The 22,432-nt window shown below is 40.2% G+C and overlaps 1 protein-coding gene across 2 annotated transcripts; it reads right to left on the bottom strand.

The window, feature by feature from the left end:
- Positions 1-8,088: 8,088 nt before the first annotated feature.
- TAF13 (TATA-box binding protein associated factor 13) lies at positions 8,089-16,206 on the bottom strand. Of its 2 annotated transcripts, XM_065927539.1 has the most exons (4): positions 16,114-16,206; positions 15,241-15,319; positions 10,567-10,664; positions 8,089-9,479 (listed from the first exon to the last, which is right to left on the bottom strand). In XM_065927539.1, the coding sequence occupies exons 1-4, from the start codon at positions 16,138-16,140 to the stop codon at positions 9,309-9,311; spliced, it is 375 nt and encodes a 124-aa protein (XP_065783611.1). In that variant the 5' UTR covers positions 16,141-16,206; the 3' UTR covers positions 8,089-9,308. The 2 variants fall into 2 exon arrangements, with proteins under 2 accessions (XP_065783611.1, XP_065783603.1); XM_065927531.1 differs by lacking the exon at positions 16,114-16,206 and having other exon boundaries at positions 15,241-15,394.
- Positions 16,207-22,432: the final 6,226 nt, after the last annotated feature.

The following is a 22,432-nucleotide window of genomic DNA, read 5'->3' as shown; positions in this document are numbered from 1 at the left end:
TCTGTTATCACAGGTGGTTAAGAATGGTATACTGCAGTGTCTCCAGTTTCTCACAAGAACATGAAATGCCTCCAGTCAAAGACCCACTAATCTGTGACACCATGCAGGTGCCACAGGAATTGGACTTTTCCAGCACTAACAAAACAACTAACGTTGAGAAGACAAAGGCTCCTTGTTGACTGGGACCCCCAATTGTTGGCACAGTTGGAGAAAGAGAAGCCAGTCGCAAGGCTAGGTTGAAACCTTGGCTTCTGACCAACAGGCTACAGCTGCTCAGAATCCCAGTCTATTTGACTGTCTGATTGCCAAATGCACGCCGATACATGCATCTTCCTGATGGTGGAGACTACAGAGAACACTCTCATTGGTCATAAAGCCAAGCTCTTAAGACCCAGACAAAGCAAACACCACAACACACAAAGAAAAACAGTGACCATCTCTGGGAGGAAAAGGATCAATAAAAGCTGAGAGAACTCATTTACCAAATTTTTAATGGAACTGTTGTACCCAAGGGACTTGATTCACAAATATTTTCTTCTGCTAATCTAACTTTAGGAATAGAGAAAAAAGGTTCTTACCACTTTCTATTTCACTGGAACCTGCAGACAGAGATCTGGGAGGCTGACATGGTGAGAAATTTTTACCTCCTGCTGGCTTTTGTCAGAGGTCCCAGTATCTCTTCATCTGTAGCAGTTTTGGGAGAGTTTCCAGCCAGTGAAGATTATCCTGACTGCACCAACTGTTGGGGAGGGGGATATTTCCCCCTACTCTTGTTGAGTTATTTTGGTTGACCTAATAATTAAATTGACACAAGGCAGATTAACAGGAGAAAATAATGAGCTGAATTACTTATGTATGGGGGCTCCATAAGAATATGAGACTCCAAACCAAGTTAGGCAATTGAGGCTTATATGCCATCTGAGAAAGAGAAGGGTTAGGGTTTGGAACTTCAAATGGAAAGAAAACAGTTAATAGGAAGAAGGGAAATGTTTGGTAAACAAATGTTTGCTGGGTCATGCAGTGACAGCAGGACACAAAGGGAGCTTGGGTCTTCAGGCCCTGCAGAGCTCCTCCTGCCACACTTAGCCCACACTGTGTAGACATCACTGGCAATGGTGTTCTTCCTGGACCAGGGCCTTTATCTAAGTTCCTCTAGGTATTTAAGGGGGAGACAAGAAAGTCTTCCTGAGTCTTTTGTCTCTTAAAAATAATCAGCCTAAAATAATCCTCAGGCCAGAGATACATTTCACTGTGGCAATTTTGCTCCCCTACAATACATAAAGCACACCAAACATTGTAATTTCAGATGGGTGTTTCAGGATAAAGCTAGTTAGTCTCCAGCAATAAGCTTGAGGCCATGTTTGGTAGAACTTGCTGTAAAAATTGAAGAAAAGCATATTCACCAAAATCTAGGTAGGTGTCTTGTTATAAGTTCATGTGCCCCCCAAATACTCACAAAAACCCAAGTTCAGAAAAATTAAGTATAGTAGTAATATTTCTTTAGAGTTTGGACCATTTCTAATCAGGCTCTTTTCTAATAAATTTTTATTTATGTATCCAAAATGGCCACACAAAGGCAAATGACAAAATGAATTCTCTTTTAGCTATAGTTCTTCCTATTTTAAAGAATACACCCAACAATTTTGTAACAGTTTACCAGGCTTTCTGTGTAAGTATAATAAAGCATGTGCAAAGACTTAGTGCTGCAAATAACATATGAATGTGGATTTTATACGAAAGTTCAAATTGAAACTCTGATCAATCTACTGGTAACATAAAAAATATGCTCCTAAAAAAAAAAAAAAATGCTCCTGACTTTATTTCTATAACTTTAGAATCCCATTTATCCAGATACCATAAAGCAAAATGGTATCTGTGCTATGCCTCAAGTATAATAGGTACTTAATTAATACTTGTCTGATACATCAAAATGTTTTCCTTGATTCAACCCATAACCTAAGTCTGACTAGCTCATGTAGCCATCACCAGGACCCAGGAAAAGCAGAAGCCTCAACAACACACTTAACATCTTGCTCACTGGTCATCCACCCTCAGCCTCTATTTGTGGTAAGAAGGGAAGCGTATATCAATGTATGACAAAACCCACTGAAAAATAAAAAATAAAAAATTAAAAAAAAAAAAAAAAAGAAGGGAAGCGTAGAGATCCTAAGAAAATCAGGCCTAGAGAATTGGGAATGTTCTGGGACTCAGGTGGGGCTCTGGAAAAGTTCTTTATTGTCAGGCACAATGCTCAATGTTGTCAATTCTTACAGGCAACTATGAAGCTTCCCTGAAGAATTTAAAAGTAAAATTGCCCTCTTTGAACTATCTCTAAGATGAACATTTAAACTACTTAGAGTAGAAACACAAAGTCACCTTAAAGCTGACAAACAGATAATGCTTGGATGGGTATTGTCAATGGAAGTGAAAACTCAAAAGACAAGTTTCCAGTGTCAGTAACAAGGCAGTCTTTTTTTTTTGCGGGGGGGGGACCATTTTTAAAGTCTTTATTGAATTTGTTACAAAATTGTTTTATGTTTTGGTTTTTGGCCAGGAGGCATGTCAGATTTCAACTCCCCAACCAGGCCTTGAACACACTGCATTGGAATGCAAAGTCTTAACCACTGGACCACCAGGGAAGTCCCACAAGGCAGTCTTGAAAGTGGATCCCAGGCAACATACCCCCTCTGTATTGCTTCAAGCCCTGGGGAGCCATTTTTCCTCCTTTCTGTATCAGCCCTAACCTTATCTTACCAGATGCTCTAGGTAAAGCATTCATGTAACTCCCCAAATTCTGGTTCACCCTCATAATTAATGTTTCTGTGTCCCACTGCCTAGAGAAGGGAAGAATTTGCTGGCCACACAATGCAAGTTTTACTTTAGATCTGTAAATTAGCATCCATTTACAAACCATGGTCTTATGAATTTGGTTTCTTTGAGTCTGAGTCACCCCAAGAGATGGATGTGCTCTCTATTTGCTGATGAAATCAGTTTCAAAGCCTGCCATGCTGCAAATCAAACTCAACTACAATACATTCTCCCAAGTAACCTCCTGAGGCCTCTTGTGAAGCAGTCAAATGACTCTCCAGACAGCACCTCTTTCCACTGTGGAGAGAGACCAAGTGAACTATTTCTCTCATTTTAAAATTTCTACACTTAGAATTAATATTTCAGTTTTTACCTAAGGAAACCAGGTTACAGTAAAACCAACAATTTCAAGTGAATCATAGCTAGCTATCAGACACTCTACTTGAGCAACTAATAAACATGCTCGCTAAAAAAAAGGTATGAATTCTTTTTAAAGAGCTTCACTTTAAAGGAAATGGGGGAGGGGAGCTATTAGAGATTAAAAGAAAATTAGACATACTCACCCAAATGCAATGCATGACACCTGCTTAGATCCCGTTAACTAAGAAACTGTGGTAGGCAGAGTAACAGCCCCATAAAGATGTCCATGTGCTAATCCTCAGAATCTGGGAATGTTACATGGTAAAAGAGATTTTGCTGTGATCAAGGCCTTGAAATAAGGAGAGTAGCCTAGTCTCTCCAGGTGGGTCCAATATAATCACATGGGTCCTTGAAAGCAGAGAATCTTTCCCAGCTGGGGTTAGGGGAGCTACAAGGATGGAAGAAGGGTCAGACAGATGCAACATTACTAGCTTTGAAGATGAAAGAGGATGGTAAGTCAAGGAATGTAGCCTCTAAAAGCTGGAAAAGGCAAGTAAACAGATTCTCTTCTAAGATATCCAGAAAAGAACACAGCCACACTGGTACTTTGATTTTAGCCCAGTAAAGACGACGTCAAACACTTCTGACCTAGAAAGCTGGAAAGATAATGAATTTGTCTTGTCACTGTATTTGCAGTAACTTGTTACAGCAGCAACAGAAAACTAATAAAACTCAAAGCTATTTTGAGACAAATGAGGAGAGTTAAACAGGGACTGATTGGGCATGAGTTGGAATATTGAGGAATTACGGTTAATGTTTATTAGGGTATGGTAACAGTATTTGGGCTTTTTTTTTTTAGCCTTTTAGAGAAACATACTGGAGTACTTATACATGAAAGGACACAATGGTACCTGTGATTTGCTTTAAAATAACACTGCCCCTCCCAGAAGGTATTACATTAGGTTGGTTAACTGTTGAAGCTTGGGGCTCAAGATACTATTTTGTATATGCTTGAGATTTTTCATAGTAAGTTTAAAAAAAAAAAAGGTAAATTAACTTAGGAGAGTGCACCAGAATGCTGTAGGTTAGCACTATCCAAATTTGTCTGTAATGAAATGTATTAGCACTGTTCAGTGCAGTAGCCACTAGCCATGGGGCTATTGAGCATTTGAAATATAAGTAGTGCAACGGAAGATTTTTTTTTTGCCGTTTTAATCAAAACATTTATTAAATGCATATCTGCACGTGGCATGAACTGTGAATGAGCTGTTAAAGGCTCACTGCTACTGCTGTTTAGTCACTTAAGTTGCATCTAACTCTTTGCAACCCCATGGACTGTAGCCTGCCAGGCCCCTCTGTCCATGAGATTTCCCAGGCAAGAATACTGGAGAGGGTTGCCATTTCCTTCTCCCATCTGAGGAATTTTAATTTCAATTTTAATTGACTAAATAGCCCCTATGGCTAGTGGCTACCATATTACACAGTGCAGCTCTATATACTGAAAAGAGCCATAATGACTTACTGTTAGAATTCAGTTAAATAAGCAAGCTCATGAATTAAGTCAGTGCACACTTGTTATGTCTATCTGCCCAATCTCTCTTTCCCTTTCTTGCTAATAGCAGTACCTAGCTCGCAGCCCCACTCTAAGCCCTTCTTCACAAAGAGGTAGGGCATGAGATCCAGTCTATAACACAATGTCTTCCTATCTGAAGAATAATGGCCAAAGCCAGGACAACCACACCTATTGCTTGAAATCTTCTGTATTTGGAAGTAAAGTACTCTCTTGATCAGGAGTTGTAAGGATGGAGCCCTAGAACTGCTAGCTATCTTATTCCTTGACACATTGAGGCTCCTAAGAGAGTAAAACCAAAATTAGGATAAAGATGGGCAGAGTCATGATTCCCCTCAAGCTTGTATATCCAGTAAAAAATGAAGTCAACTCCATCCTTTTTTTTCTCTCGTTTCAATTGGATAAGTCAATAAATTCTTTTTTTTTTTTTTTGCTTTTGTTATTTTTAAGTCCTAACACTCACAACCTAAAAAGTTTTAATACAAATTCTCTTTAAAAATTTCTTAATGCCAGGGTCATTAGCAAAATAGTAAGACTAGTGGCACTTCTATAAGCTAAATTGTGTCCCCCTAATCCCCAGTGCGTGGACATCACCAGATGGTGAACACTGAAATCTGACTGATTATATTCTTTGCAGCCAAAGATGGAGAAGCTCCTTATAGTCAGCAAAAACAAGACCGGGAGCTGACTGTGGCTCAGATCATGAACTCCTTATTGCCAAATTCAGACTTCAATTGAAGAAAGTGGGGAAAACTACTAGACCATTCAGGTATGGCCTAAATCAAATCCCTTATTATACAGTGGAAGTGAGAAATAGATGTAAGGGACTAGATCTGATAGACAGGGTGCCTGATGAACTATGGACGGAGGTTCGTGACATTGTACAGGAGACAGGGATCAAGACCATCCCCAAAAAAATGAAGTGCAAAAAAGCGAAATGGCTGTCTGAGGGGGCCTTACAAATAGCTGTGAAAAGAACAGAAGTGAAAAGCAAAGGAGAAAAGGAAAGATAAACCCATTTGAATGCAGAGTTCCAAAGAATAGCAAGCAGGGATAAGAAAGCCTTCCCCAGCAATCAATGCAAAGAAATAGAGGAAAACAATAGAATGGGAAAGACTAGAGACCCCTTCAAGAAAATTAGAGATACCAAGGGAACACTTCATGCAAAGATGGGCTCAATAAATGACAGAAATGGTATGGACCTAACAGAAGCAGAAGATATTAAGAAGAGGTGTCAAGAATACACAGAAGAACTATACAAAAGATCTTCACGACCCAGATAATCACGATGGTGTGATCACTCACCTAGAGCCAGACAGCCTGGAATGCAAAGTCGAGTGGATCTTAGGAAGCGTCACTACAAACAAAGCTAGTCAAGATGATGGAATTCCAGTTGACCTATTTCAAATCCTAAAAGATGATGCTGTGAAAGTGCTGCACTCAATATGCCAGCAAATTTGGAAAACGCAGTAGTGGCCACAGGACTGGAAAAGGTCAGTTTTCATTCCAATCCCTAAGAAAGAAAATCCCAAAGAATGCTCAAACTACCACACAATTGCACTCATCTCAAACGCTAGTAAAGTAATGCCCAAAATTCTCCAAGCCAGGCTTCAGCAATACATAAACCATGAATTTCCAAATGTTCAAGCTGGTTTTAGAAAAGGCAGAGGAACCAGAAATCAAATTGCCAACATACACTGAATCATCGAAAAAGCAAGAGAGTTCCAGAAAAACATCTATTTCTGCTTTATTGACTATGGCAAAGCCTTCGACTGTGTGGATCACAATAAACTGTGGAAAATTCTGAAAGAGATGGGAATACCAGACCACCTGACCTGCCTCTTGAGAAATCTGTATGCAGGTCAGGAAGCAACAGTTAGAACTGGACATGGAACAACAGACTGGTTCCAAATAGGAAAAGGAGTACGTCAAGGCTGTATATTGTCACCCTGCTTATTTAACTTATATGCAGAGTACATCATGAGAAATGCTGGGCTGAAAGAAGCACAAGCTAGAATCAAGATTGCCGGGAGAAATATCAATAACCTCAGATATGCAGATGACACCACCCTTATGGCAGAAAGCGAAGAACTAAAAAGCCTCTTGATGAAAGTGAAAGAGGAGAGTGAAAAAGTTGGCTTAAAGCTTAACATTCAGAAAACGAAGATCATGGCATCTGGTCCCATCACTTCATGGCAATTAGATGGAGAAACAGTGGAAACAGTGGCTGACTTTATTTTTGGGGGCTCCAAAATCACTGCAGATGGTGATTGCAGTCATGAAATTAAAAGACACTTACTCCTTGGAAGGAAAGTTATGACCAACTGAGACAGAATATTAAAAAGTGGAGACATTACTTTGTCAACTAAGGTTTATCTAGTCAAGGCTATGTCAAGGCTAGTCAAGGCTATGGTTTTTCCAGTACTCATGTATGGATGTGACAGTTGGACTATAAAGAAAACTGAGGGCCAAAGAATTGATGCTTTTGAACTGTGGTGTTGGAGAAGACTCTTAAAGAGTCCCTTGACCTGCAAGGAGATCCAACCAATCCATCCTAAAGGAGATCAGTCCTGAGTCTTCATTGGAAGGACTGATGTTGAAGCTGGAACTCCAGTATTTTGGCCCCCTGATTCGAAGGGCTGACTCATTTGAAAAGACCCTGATGCTGGGAAAGATTGAGGGCAGGAGGAGAAGGGGACGACAGAGGATGAGATGGTTGGATAGCATCACCGACTCAATGGACATGAGTTTGGGTAAACTCCGGGAGCTGGTGATGGACAGGGAGGCCTGGCGCACTGTGGTTCATTGGGTGGCAAGAGTTGGACACGACTGAGCGAGTGAACTGAACTGAATCCCCAACTGACTGTGCTGCAGACAGGACTTTAAAGGTGGTGAATAAGGTTAAATGAGGTCACAAGAGTGGAACCTTTATCCCACAGAACTGGTGGCCCTATAACAGGGAGAAACAACAGAGGTCTCTCTCAGCCATGTGAGCACAGGGAGAAGGCAGCTATCTGCAGTCCAGGAAGACTCCTTACCAGTACCTGACCTGTTGGCACCCTGATCTCAAGACTTCCAGTCTCCAGAACTGTGAAAACATAAGTTTCCATTGTTTAAGCCAGCCACTCAGTCTGACATTTTTGTTATGGGAGCCCAAACTGACTAATATAGGTACCCAGTATAACTCCCCTACTGCCGGTTACCACCAGGTCCTTCTTCAGGGTCAAGCAGACTCTGACTAGCAAAAATAGTAATATACTGATCTTTTATTATTCCACTCTCAATCTTGATTTCAGTTTAAAATAGATTTTTAACTGGTTTTTGCTTTTTCAAATAAAAATATCAGCCCAGGTATCTTGAATCTCATAATCAATTCAGGAGCATTACAAGAATAATACAGAAAAGTTTTTAGTGAATTATAAGGGAGAGAAAAGCTGATAAATCATATAGTCAAACTCAAGCAGTCATCTTTTTTAATTTTTCATACTTTATTCTCTATATTGATAGGTTAAGAAAGTGAAATCTTCCTAAGTACTGATTCATAGATAATGCTTATAAGCGACACACAAAACATTCAGTTTCACAAAGAGTAATATCCAGTGATCCCTTTAAATGCAATTTTAATCCTTACTTTCAGTTAAATGCAAGACTAATACAATGAGCTCAATACACACAAAACTTGTATATCCTGAACTACAAAAGTGGTTTCCATAGCCACACATGGTTTTAGTCAAGTATACATTTTCACAATAAATAAATACTAACAAATATGTTAATAAAACACTACCCCAAGTGCTTATCTGCCATAACTTTTCAGGAATGCCATTCCTGCTACTGAAAGCACTTTCAGAAGTTTTAATCTGACCTGGGGAAATGAGTTCTTTTAAAACCTGACAAACAGTATATTATAAACCCCAAAGATTTTTAATCCAGTATGTCTTCCAACACAGAACCATTCATAGGAAATTCTTAAGTTTCTGAAAAAATAAAAAATTAAATCACTCTTGTTATCTAAAGAAGAATATTAAAACAAATTATCTTAAGACAAATAAACACTCCTACAAAAGGCTGTATTTTCTAAAATTATTTCCTCCTTAAAAGAAACACAAACCAGTTCACCATCTTTTAATAGCTTACACTACTGTAGTCTAAAAGCTTTAGAAATACATGAAACACATCTTAGCTATCAAAGTCAAAGGTGCCATTTAGATTTCACATATTAAACAGCTACAGTACAACCTACAGTGGCACAAGTACACAAGTATTAATTCATCATTGAGATGCTCAAGAGTCAGAAGAAACTGAATGGTTTGCAAACCAAAGGTACTTTGACTTACATGTGGTCATTAAAATCTAATATGTAATTCAAGTAGGGTAATATAATGGCAGGCAATTAAAGGCTCATATATCACTCTAAAATTGAAAACGTGAAAATAAAGCCTGAAAACTTTTTGGTTCTCCATTTTTCATTCACATGGTTAGGTATTAGGCAGGGCCTTACTGTGGAAAATATAGTTATTAAGTATGGTTTCCCCAGAAGATAATGAAGCTTCAGAAAGTACAAAAGGTGTCAAGATCCATAGTTTGCTTCATCAAATGCTTTTCTAGCGCGTTTCAATTCTTCATTCATAGTAAGCAAGTCTTTAACCCTAGCAAACTTTCTTGGGTCCTTTCGAATCAAGAAGACGATATCTTCAACTTGTACCCGACCTTGTCTTCCAATTGACATTGCCTTATGAGTCTATTACAAAGAAACATATTAAATTCAATTAATTTTTCAAAAATCTAACGTTTTACTTTTTTAACTATAATGCTGATAAGTTCGAAGCCTTCTCTTCTAATTACTATAGCTATTCATTTGTGAATTGTCTTTCTATTAATGTTCTTTGTCCACTTTCCACCATTATTAGCAATGTTTCAGTGCCTTATAGACATTTTTGCACTAAAGACATTAAAACTATCAAATCCATTGATGTTTCTTTTGTATTTTGATATACATAATTGATCTTCATTTGTATAAAATGATTTTGTAATTTCTCTGTAACCACCCACTTCATTTAAACTTTGTGTCCACCTTGGTAGCTAATACATATTGGTGGCTTTCCTCTAGACAAATCTCATCCCCTACCATTATATGGTCATACTGTGAAAAACCAAAACTTCCTTGCAGCATTATTTCTAATGACTGAAAAAAAAAAGAAACTAACTATTTAACAAGGCATTGAACAAATTTGAGTACATCTAATCAATTAATATTGTGAAGCCATCAAAAATATTTAAGTATTATGCAGTGACACAGGGAAAATGTAGTAGACCTACCCAAGTGAAAAAGCAGGCTCTACGACTGTATGTACTACATGATTTCAATTTTGTAAAGTTTTAAAATATGTGCAAAAAGACAAAATAATATTCACAAAAATCTCAGCATTGGTTATCCCTTGGTAGAAGGGTTATAGCTTTTTATTTTCTTCTGGGCACTCTTTAATACTTTCTAAATTTACTATTTCTTTTATAAGCAGAAAAAGATTTTTAAAAATGCATACTCTCTGACCGAGTAATTTTACTTCTATTATTCTTTATGAAAGAAATAATCCAAAACAAAGGGTAAAAATTCATAGGAACTGAACACAGCCAAACTCCATATACCCATATACAGGCATGTATCTCTCTCTCCATCCTTAATGATAAACAGCAACCAGTAACTTCCACAAAATAGGCACTCAAATGAATAGTTTTTCAAAAGAATGTCATAGTTCTATTCTAAAAGTTAGACTTTCAAATCCATTCCTCAGTTAACTAACACCAATGACAAAAAAAAAAAACCTTACCATTTCAGTGATGAACTCTATGACAAGGTCTTCAAGAATATCCACTGACTCAGTATAAGGATTCTGGTCATCTCCAAACCCATACATCATGCACCGTACTGTAAAAAGAACAATCATGTTTGTTTACTTAAAAAAACTTGACTTATACTTTCTTCATATTAGAATTGAACCAAGGTATAGAAGACATTGGTATAAAAGTATATTTACATTATATTTGTTGTCTCCAAGTATGAATTTTGGTGTGAAAGGTATTAATCACTAGCTCATAACCAACTGTTCTTACTTAGCCTTTCCTACGTGGAAACTCCCCTTCTCACCTAGCTACTGAACCCTGATGTCAATATTCTTCCCTAACCTCTATTATCTACTCACCAACAACCCCAGAATACCTTTAAGTAGGAAACTTCTTGGCAGGAAAAGGATGAGTAGCAATGGTTTAGCTATGTTTTCAGGGGGAGGAAGGTTGGAAAAAAGAAGGCAAAACCCTTTACGATACAACTGTAAGGAAGAGTACATAAGAGAAAGCTCCAATTACCTTCTTACAGGAAGAACTGGTTAATCAAAAGGAGAAAGCAAGAGCTTATAATACAGAATCTTGACATTTTATTCCCTGGATCAAAGCAACTGCCAGCGAAGCCCTTTTAGGCTTCAGAGAAAATGCAAAAGAGAAGAAAAGTATAATACAAAGTAATAAAAGTAACTGCTAATAGGTAAACCCCTTCATGGCTCACTGTCTTCTCGTGGTGAAAGAGATTTCATACCTCAATGAAGCTGAGTCACCCATGCAGGGCCACGCAAGACAGATGGGTCATAGTGGAGAGTTCTGACAAAACGTGATCCAGTGGAGGAAAGAAAAGCAAACTACTCCAGTATACTTGCCATTGAGAACCCTATGAATTGTATAAAAAGGCAAAAAAGATATCACACCAAAAAATGAGTCCCCCAGGTTGGAAGGTATCCAATATGCTACTGGGGAGGACAACTACTAACTACTAATAGCTTCAGAAAGAATGAAGCAGCTGGGCCAAAGTGGAAACAACACTCAGTTGTGGATGTGTCTGGTGATGAAAGTAAAATCCAATGCTGTAAAGAACAGCATTGCATAGGAACGTGGAATGCTAGGTCCACAAATCAAGGTAAACTGGACGTGGTCAAGCAGGAGATGTTAAGAGTAAATACTGACATCTTAGGAACCAGTGAACTAAAATGGATGGGAGAGGGCGAATTTAATTCAGATGACCATTATATCTACTACTGTGGGCAAGAATGCCATAGGAGAAATCAAGAAGCCCTCATAACCAACAAAAGAGTCCAAAATGCAGTACTTGGGCGCAACCTCAAACACAATAGAATGATCTTGGTTTGTTTCCAAGGCAAACCATTTGATATCACTGTAATTCAGGTTTTGCCCCAACCATTTATATATCCCTTACTACATGCCAGCCATTGCTGTAAGCTCATTTAATCCTTGTGACAATCCTTTGAACTAGAAACCACTATCACCCCCATTATATACAGATGAGAAAATTGAGGCATAGAGTTAATTAATTTATCCAAGGTCACACAAACAGTGAGATTGAACTTGAATTTAAACTCAGAGGATCTGGCTCCAGAATCTATACTCCTACCCACAACAGTTACATTTCTTAGTAACTTAGGGCAGATAGGATCCATATGGATTCTTAATCCTATTAGTCTATAAATTCCCAATCAGTCCACAGACAAGCTTTGAGACGTCCTGGAACCTTACTGAAATTATATGGAAAAAATTTATATATTAATTGTGTGTGCACTTTCTCTGGAAGAAGAATCAATTTGTATCAGATTCTCAAAGGGATATGGTAAATATGTGTATGTGTGTGTGCTTAGTCGCTCAATCATGTCTGACTCTTTGCAACCCCATGGATTTTATAGCCCGCCAGGTTCCTCTATCCATGGAAATTCTCCGGGCAAGAATACTGGAGTGGGTTGCCATGCCCTCCTCCAGGGAATCTTTCCAACCCAGGGATTAAACCCAGGTCTCCCCCACTACAGGCAGATTCTTTACCATCTGAGCCATCAGGGAAGCCCTAAAGGGGTATATAAATACTAAGAAATTCTGTCATGTTAGAAATGTCTTCTATTTTGATCTGACTGCTGGTTTTAAGTATATATAAAGTTCAGCAAGCTGTTCAGTAAAGATTAGTGTAACTCATTGTATGTATGTAAACATTTTATGTTTAAAAAAAGGCTGGGGGGGGGGGGAGGGGGGAACTTCCCTGGTGGTCCAGTGACTAAGACACTCCACGCTCCCAATGCCGGGGGGCCCAGATTCCATCCCTGGTCCAAGAACTAGATCCCACATGCTGCACCTAAAGATTCAGAGTGCAGCAACAAAGAGCCAGCACAGCCAAACAGGAAGGGACTCCTAGAACACTTCTAAAAGTAGGAAGGAGTACATTAAGAATCATTCCAAAAAGAAAAAAAGAGTAATTCCTACTTAGGAGAAGCAAAAGCAGGCAGAACTTAGAAGAAAGCAGACCAAACCCATGGAAGAAAAGAAAGGAGAAAAGAAAGGGATGACCGAGAAGCCAGTCTGGGATAGAGAAGTGCCCTGGAGGGTTTATCCTGGCAAGAATCTTTAGGTTCACTTACAGAAAGGAGAAAACAAACACAAGTGGCAGTATTTTCTCCCTCCTCTCTATTTTGGGATTCTGGGAAAAAAATTGTTTTTAAGATAATTTCAGACTTAAAGAAGGGCTGCAAAAATAAATAGCATGGAGTTCCAGAATCCCTATATCCAGTTTCCCCTTATGTTAACATCTCACACAACCAAAGACATTTATCAAAACTAAGAAATTAACACTGGTACAAGTACAGAACTTACTCAGATTGTACCAGATTTTCCACTAGTGTACTTTTTCTGTTCCAGGATCCCACACTATTTAGTTGTCATGTCTCCTTAGTTTTCCTCTGTTCTGTATCAGTTCCTCAAACTTTCCTTGTCTTTTACAACCTTGACACTTCTGAAGAATACTGGTCAGTTATCTTGTAGCGTGTCCTTCAGCTTCGGTTTGTCTAATGTTTCCTCATGATTAGGTTGTAGTTATGCATTACTAGAAAGGGAATCACAGTGATGATGGACCTCTTAATGCACCGTATCAGGGGTACCTAATATCAACATATATTACTGGTAATACTAACTTTGATCACCTGACTAAAGTAATGTCTGCCAGGACTGGATTCTCCACTATAAATTTAATATTTTCTCTTAAATATTTTGAGGAAAATACTCTGTCATTAACATTGTGATGGGGAGAATTCATCAGTAGGGAAATATACTTCACTGGAAAAGGAAAAACCTATTAGATAGGAAGTATGTAAACTATATTTGGTTAAAGAGTCTGTAAAGACATAAACAAATAGAGAAGTGAATGCTTTGAAATCTTGTGTTATACTAGCAAAAAATTTTTTTAAAACAAAGAAGGTCTAGGAGAACAGATCTTGGTCAAATAAGATACGTGAAAATTCAGGTAAGACAAAGAAACAGCTGTGAAGATTCTGAATTCTTGTCATCATAAAAATAAAGAAATCCAAGTGGAAAAATGGTTCTGGTAAGAAGTATGCAAGCATCACTCTGTGATGTTCTGGTGTAGTAATCCTCTTATGCCTACCTAAGAAGTAACTGTGTTAGTCACTCAGTCCTGTTGACTCTTTGCAACCCCAAGGACTGTAGCCCACCAGGCTTCTCTGTCCATGGAATTCTCCAGGCAAGAATACTGGAATGGAGTGCCATTCCCTCCTCCAGAGGAACTTTCCAACCCAGGGATTGAACCCTGGTCTCCTGCCTCGCAGGCAGATTCTTCACCGTTTGAGTTACAGGGAAGTCTCCATAAGAAGTAAAACCATATACAAATAGAGTAAATAACATCAGAGATGGAATTATGAGTGGTCAACTTCAGGTAAGAAATTGAGATATAGGAAAGGATTTGAATGGCTTAAAAAAAACAAACTACTGACTCTGTAGTTTCAAGAGCATTTAGGAACTGCTATGTCAGAACCGGCATAAGTAAACCAGGCGTTCCATGTGTTGCCTGATCTACACTCAGCCATAACTGTGAATAAAGGGCCAGGACTGGGAGATGGAGAGCATGCTCTCATGGTGCCTTTCAGGGTCTGGCCTGAATCATCAGTAGTAGAAGCAGCTCCTCTTGCCACTGCCACAAAAGGTCACACCTATCTACTAAGGGAGGAGAATAGACCCAAAACCTTATGATCTCCATGCCACTGGACTGCCTCACATTGTTCACCATCTTCCTGCCTTCTTCATTGCCTTATTTCAGAGCACCAACTTAACTCCTACCCTCAGACCTGTTCAGGATCCAACAGAACCTTCAGATTACAGTCAAAGGAGTCCCTGCTCCAACTGATGAAAGGTAAGAGACAGGTAAAGTAACGGAGATACATTCTTACTTAGGACATGAATTGAAACACTGATCACATGTATTTTACTTAAAAAATTTTAAAATGTATGTGTGTGTGAGCCCATATATACACACATATATATAAATACATAAATTGGAGTTAGGATCATTACTATCTGTGAATCACAGGTTAAACAGAATTTATATGCAAGTCTGAGAATACTGTCCCTGCAAGGAAACTATTAAAAAATCATTGTCAAGTACTACTTACATTCTTTAGAAAAAAGTCTCTTTCTTTTACCCTGTCCACCTTCTGCACCTCCTCCAATTTCTTCACTTTCTTCCTCAAACTGGAAGTTAAAACGTATAGATATGTCAAACACTGCTTCTGACACTTTAATAATTAACATTTTTTTTAAACATCTTCAACACCAGTATCCTGCCAGAAAGCCTAAAGCAAGGGGCAAAAAACAATGAAACTTTAGCATTTGGGGGGCATTAAAACTATCTCGCCCAACTTCAGACACACGCAGGAGTGGTTTCTAGTGCCCCTAACAATCGTACTGCCTCTCCTGGGGGAGTTCCAACGACCATACATTCTTTTTTTTTTTTTTTAACTAAGTTGGCCTATTTCTAGATAGTTTTACTATTAAAAGAGTTGATATTGAATGAAAGCAAGCAAAACTAGTGTGTTAAGCATTTCTTACACAGTGCTAAGAACTTTCCAAAAGTAAACCTTAAGCCGATTTTATGACATGAAAACTGAGGCTCAATAACTTGCTTAGTGACTTGAGTCCATTATTTTTCCACTACTTTACAGTAAGCATACAGTTTTCTTAGCACTTGAACTGTTGTTGCATAATGAGCCCTAACAAATACTAGCTTTGCCCTCGGATGATTCTCTCGGTGATTCAAAGGGTATCTGGCAAATGTGACCCAAAAGTAACGGGCGGGGAGCCAACTACTCCTCCTGCCCCGCGTACTAAAAAGGATGAATCAGAAGAAAAAGGCTAGCCCGGGGTGCAGTCCCCGATTCTCTCGGCTGAAGCACTGAGGTAAAGAAACCCAACACTCCACTGTGCTTCCGCTACTGTGCTCGAGGTAGTAAATAAAACAGCGGGTTGGAACAGGGGCGGTCACTCACGGTGGGATCCTCTTCTTCATCTGCCATCCCACCAGCCAGGAACCCAGCCACCTCCCCGGTGCGCCCGCCTCCCTCGGAGAGCTTTTTACTACTTCCGCTGCCTCATTTCCGGTGGTGGGCGGGGCCAGGGCGGGGCCTAGCGGAACCCCACCTGTGGATGAGGAACATGCGCGTCCCGCCCAGCGGTGAAACCTGAACGGAGAAGGATAAAGTCTCGCAAAGTAGGAATTAAATATTAGCAAAGAACAGGGATGAGCTAGATGGCGTGTATCTCGTTGTCACCTTGAACTTGCTTCTGCGTATCAGATCACCGCTTCCTGATTCGGCACTGCGAAACTTTGGATCATTGAGGGACTAGCCAGGGGTGAATTTAAATAATTTGAACAACTTAGAGTTCCACTATGATTTATAGTCAGGGCTTCCCTGGTGACTCAGATGGTAAAAAATCTGCTTTGAATGGGAGGCCTGGGTCTGATCTCTCTGTAGGGAAGATCCCCTGGAGAAAGAATGGCAAACCACTCCAGTATTCTTGCCTGGGAAATCCCAAGGACAAAGGAGCCTGGAGGGCTGCAGTCCAGTTCAATTCAGTTGCTCAGTCGTGTCCGACTCTGCAACCCCATGAGCTACAGCAAGCCAGGCCTCCCTGTCCATCACCAACTCCCGGGAGTTTACCCAAACTCATGTCCACTGAGTCGGTGATGCCATCCAACCATCTCATCCTCTGTCGTCCCCTTCTCCTCCTGCAATCAATTTTTCCCAGCATCAGGGTCTTTTCAAGTGAGTCAGCCCTTCGCATCAGGGGGCCAAAGTATTGGAGTGTCAGCTTCAACATCAATCCTTCCAATGAACACCCAGGACTGATCTCCCTAAGGATGGACTGGTTGAATCTCCTTGCGGTTCAAGGGACTCTAAACCAACACCACAGTTCAAAAGCATCAATTCTTCCGCGCTCAGTTTTCTTTATAGTCCAATTCTCACACCCATACATTACTACTGGAAAAACCATAGCCTTGACTAGACGGACCTTAGTTGACAAAGTAATGTCTCTGCTTTTTAATATTCTGTCTCAGTTGGTCATAACTTTCCTTCCAAGGAGTAAGCATCTTTTAATTTCGTGGCTGCAATCACCATGTGCAGTGATTTTGGAGCCCAAAAAATAAAGTCAGCTGCTGTTTCCACTGTTTCCCCATCTATTTGTCATGAAGTGATGGGACCAGATGCCATGATCTTCATTTTCTGAATGTTAAGCTTTAAGGCAACTTTTTCACTCTCCTCTTTCACTTTCATCAAGAGGCTCTTTAGCTCTTCTTTGCTTTCTGCCACAAGGGTGGTGTCATCTGCATATCTGAGGTTATTGATATTTCTCCCGGCAATCTTGATTCCAGCTTGTGCTTCTTCCAACCCAGCGTTTCTCATGATGTACTCTGCATATAAGTTAAATAAGCAAGGTGACAATATACAGCCTTGACGTACTCCTTTTGCCATTTGGAACCAGTCTATTGGTCCATGTCCATTTCTAACTGTTGCTTCCTGACCTGCATACAGATTTCTCAAGAGGCAGGTCAGGTGGTCTGGTATTCCCATCTCTTTCAGAATTTTCCACAGATAATTGTGATCCACACAGTCAAAGGCTTTGGCATAGTCAATAAAGCAGAAATAGATGTTTTTCTGCAACTTTCCTGCTTTTTCGATGCAATTAGATCTCTGGTTCCTCTGCCTTTTCTAAAACCAGCTTGAATATCTGGAAGTTCACAGTTCACATATTGCTGAAACCTGGCTTGGAGAATTTTGAGTATTACTTTACTAGCGTGTGAGAGGAGTGCAATTGTGTGGTAGTTTGAGCATTCTTTGGGATTGCCTTTCTTAGGGATTGGAATGAAAACTGACCTTTTCTAGTCCTGTGGCCACTGCTGAGTTTTCCAAATTTGCTGACATATTGAGTGCAGCACTTTCACAGCATCATCTTTCAGGATTTGAAATAGCTCAACTGGAATTCCATCATCTCTACTAGCTTTATAGTGATGCTTCCTAAGGCCCACTTGACTTCACATTCCAGGATGTCTGGCTCTAGGTGAGTGATCACACCATCATGATTATCTGGGTCGTGAAGATCTTTTTTGTATAGTTCTTCTGTGTATTCTTGCCACCTCTTCTTAATATCTTCTGCTTCTGTTAGGTACATACCATTTCTGTCATTTATTGAGCCCATCTTTGCATGAAGTGTTCCCTTGGTATCTCTAATTTTCTTGAAGAGATCTCCAGTCTCCCATTCTACTGTTTTCCTCTATTTCTTTGCATTGATAGCTGAGGGAGGCCTTCTAATCTCTCCTTGCTATCCTTTGGAAGTCTGCATTCAAATGGATATATCTTTCCTTTTCTCCCCTGCTTTTCACTTCTATTCTTTTCACAACTATTTGTAAGGCTACAGTCCATGGGGTTGCAAAGAGTTGGACACAACTGAGAAACTAACATACATATGATTTATTGCCAAACTCTTTATTGGTTATTGGGGATATGTACTTCTCTACCAGTTCTCAAGGGAGTGTTATCTCCCCTTAGACTGAAGATTTAATTGTTATGGGTTTGTTTGTTGTTCTTTTTATACAGAACAGTGCTTGGGAAAACCATGGGCATTAGAGGGCCAAAGTTAGGGATACAAGAGATGATGTCATGCAGGGAAAGATGCTTCACAGTACAGTATTTCTGAATGTCCTGCTAAACATCCCCCTTAATAAAAAATCTGCTCATAATTAGCTAGATCTGGAACATAACTATGTCAACATATAAATACAGAGCATTTTCCTATGCTTTTAAGGTACATTGAATTTTCCTGGAATGCAACTGTGAGATAGTAGAAAGTATATATATTGGTCTCTGCCCAAACCACCTCCTCCTTCCTCTGCCTGCTTTCCTGGCCCAGAGCTCCTAAAACGCTTGTAATTTATTAGGTGATAAGAGCAGACAGGGAGGCTTAGTGTACTGCAGTCCACAGGGTCACAAAGAGTCGGATACGACTTAGCGACTGAACAACAACAAAGAAGAGACTAGGACAGTTCTCTTCTAGAGCTGGTCTTTGACATCCACTCTACAGTCCCTCAACACACACACACAGGGCTACTGAATTCCTTGTAAATTTCTGAGTGATAACAGCATTAGGAGCATCTTTTGTTCTAATGAGGCAACTCTGGGTGGGCTCCTGGATGGCTCTTGAACGGGAGCTGGTCACCAGAAAAACCAAGCCATGATTAGAAGCTTGGAATTGTTAGCCCTCTCCAGAGGAGGGGATAGGAACTAGAAAGGGAATTAGTAATTAATCATACCTCTCCAAGGCATCACACTTCCAGTAGTAGGAGGTTCAGAGAGTGGCCAAGTTGTGGAACACAACCACTTACCTGGAGGGTGATGCACCCCCAACTTCATGGAGGCAGAAGCTCTGTGCTCAGGACCCTCCCAGGCCTTGCCCCATGTGTCTCTTCATCAGTGACCTTTATGATAGCCTTTAATAAACTGGCAAATGTGTTTCCTTGGATTTTGTGAGTTGTTCTAGGAAATAACCAAATCCAAGGGGGAGGAGGACATGGAAGACTCTCATTTTTAGCCAAGTCACACAGAAGCTGTGGGTAGCCTGGGGCCCTACTACTATCCACTGGCATCTAAATTTAGGAGCACTCTTGTAGGACTAACCCCTTGATCACTGGGGTCTGACACTGAAAAAAAGGGAAAGTGTTCGTTACTCAGTTGTGTCCGACTCTGTGCGACACCATGGACTTTAGCCCACCAGGCTCCTCTGTCCATGGGATTTTCCAGGCAAGAATACTGGAGCGGGCAGCCATTTCCTCCTCCAGGAGATCTTCCCGACCCAGGGATCGAACTCATATCTTTTGCATTGATAGGTGGATTCTTTACCACTGAGCCAGCCGGGAAACCCTATTGAAACACATATTATTATAATTTACTATCTTTATTTTACCTTTATGTTATAGTGAGGACATTACATTTTGTAGTTTTGTAGTTATGTGGGTAGTTAGGTTAGTTATCACTGTGAAACAAATTATCCCCAAACTTGGTTTGAAACAGTGAACATTTATCACACAGTTTCTGTGGGTCAGAAATCTGAGTGCAATTCAGATGGGTGCCTGTGGCTCAAGGTCCTTATGTGCCAGTCAAGGTGTTGGTTGGGCCTCAGTCTGATCTGAAGTATTGATAGGGAAGGATCCACTTCCAAAATCACTCACATTGTTGTCAGCAGGATTCAGTTACTTCAATTTGTCAGAGTAAGGGCCTCAGTTCCTCACTAGGTATCACCAGAGCCCTCCCTCCATTCCTTGCCACGTCAACTTCCCAGGGAAGCTGACAACATGGCAGCTGGCTTCTCTTAGAGCAGGTGAGGGAGAGAATCAGGAAGAACAGCCAAGATCACAGTTTTTTGGTAACCTAACCTAACCTTGGAAATGACATTCCATCTCTTCTCTGCTATTCACTAGAAGTTGATAAGTGCAGCCCACACTCAAGAAGAAGGGATTACACAAGGATGTGACTAGCAGGAGGCAAACGTCTGAGAGGCTGCCCACTGCAGTAGGTTATATTAATTGTGAATTTCATTTCAGAATAATAAAGGAGACATTCTATTTTTTGTTTAAGGAGGACTGTTGAGTCTGAAAGGGTTGAGAACTGCTATGTTAGGTATTGATGAAACACTGGCCTTGTCCAGGGAATCATGTATAAAATATCCACAGTGTTCATTATCAGGGGAATGGATAGGTAAAATGTGCTGGATGTGCACCAAGGCATGCTATGCAACAATCAGAAGCAATAGATGAGCAACATAGACAGAGCTTAGAAATATAGTGCTAAATTCAAAAAGTAAGAAATACAATAAGAATATAACAAAAGACTAAAGACACACATACATACACAAAATACATATTTTTTACAGGACCATATGAAAAAAGTACAGACATCAAATACATTAGAAAGGTTGTGTTAGGGGAAGCACACTGACTGAAACCACCCACCCTGGCCAGGCACCCTAATAACCATTTGCATGATTTGTCTTACCACAGGCGGTCCTGCTAAGGAACACAGAACTAATAAGCCACCACCAATAGGAAGAGTTCGGGAAAGGTCAAAAGGAGACACCACGTGTCCAACCACTTCCCAGAATCCTTCCCACTGGCATCCATCTTGGCTGAGCAATGCGTGTGCCACCAGGAAGGACTCTGAGTCAGAGTCAGAATGATTGGCTAAAGACAACCCGGAAACTAATCCCATCAACATAAAACCCGAGACTGTGAGTCTCAGGCAGAGCAGTTCTCCTGGGTTCCCTTACCTACTGCTCTCTGCCTGGGCGCCCTTTCCCAATAAAATCTCTTGCTTTGTCAGCACATGTGTCTCCTCGGACAATTCATTTCCAAGTGTTAGACAAGAGCCCAGTTTCAGGCCCTGGAAGGGGTCCTCCTTCCTGCAACAGTTGCAGGGGAGGAGAAACGAGAATAAGGATAAAGAGAATACATAAGACACATGACAAGTGAGGGACTTTTGGGCAGAGTCAATTACAATACTATGTCATCAACAGTGCAGTGTGAATAAGTCAGCATTCTGAGTCTGAGATCCAAAATGTACAGGGGAAAAAATTCAGTGTTGTGAATAGAGCAGGAATAAAGCCCAGACTTCCACATGACCCTGCAATCCCACTCCTGGGCATACATCTGGAGAAAAATATGATCCAAAAGGATACATTCAGCCCAGTGTTCATAGAAGCACTGCTTACAATAGCCAAGGCACGGAAGCAATCTAAATGTCCATGGACACAGAAATGGATAAAGATGTGGAACATATACACAACAGAATATTACTCAGCCATTAATAAGAATGAAATAATGCCATTTGTGGCAACATGGATGAACCTAGTGTGTTATACTGAGTGAAATAAGTAAGACGGAGGAGAAATTTCCTTTGACATGATGTCCTTTTCTTTATATGGGACTAGAATGCAGAAGTAGGAAGTCAAGAAACACCTGAGTAACAGGCAAATTTGGCCTTGGAGTACGGAATGAAGCAGGGCAAAGGCTAACAGAGTTTTGCCAAGAGAACACACTGGCCAGAGCAAACACCCTCTTCCAGCAACACAAGAGAAGACTCTGCACATGGATATCACCAGATGGTCAACACCGAAATCAGATTGATTATATTCTTTGCAGCCAATGATGGAGAAGCTCTATATAGTCAGCAAAAACAAGACCAGGAGCTGACTGTGGCTCAGATGATGAACTCCTTATTGCTAAATTCAGACTTCAATTGACGAAAATAGGGAAAACCA

Source organism: Muntiacus reevesi, chromosome 1 (assembly GCF_963930625.1).
Source record: "Muntiacus reevesi chromosome 1, mMunRee1.1, whole genome shotgun sequence".
Lineage (NCBI taxonomy): Eukaryota > Metazoa > Chordata > Mammalia > Artiodactyla > Cervidae > Muntiacus > Muntiacus reevesi.
This window is presented reverse-complemented; position numbering and strand designations above follow the sequence as displayed.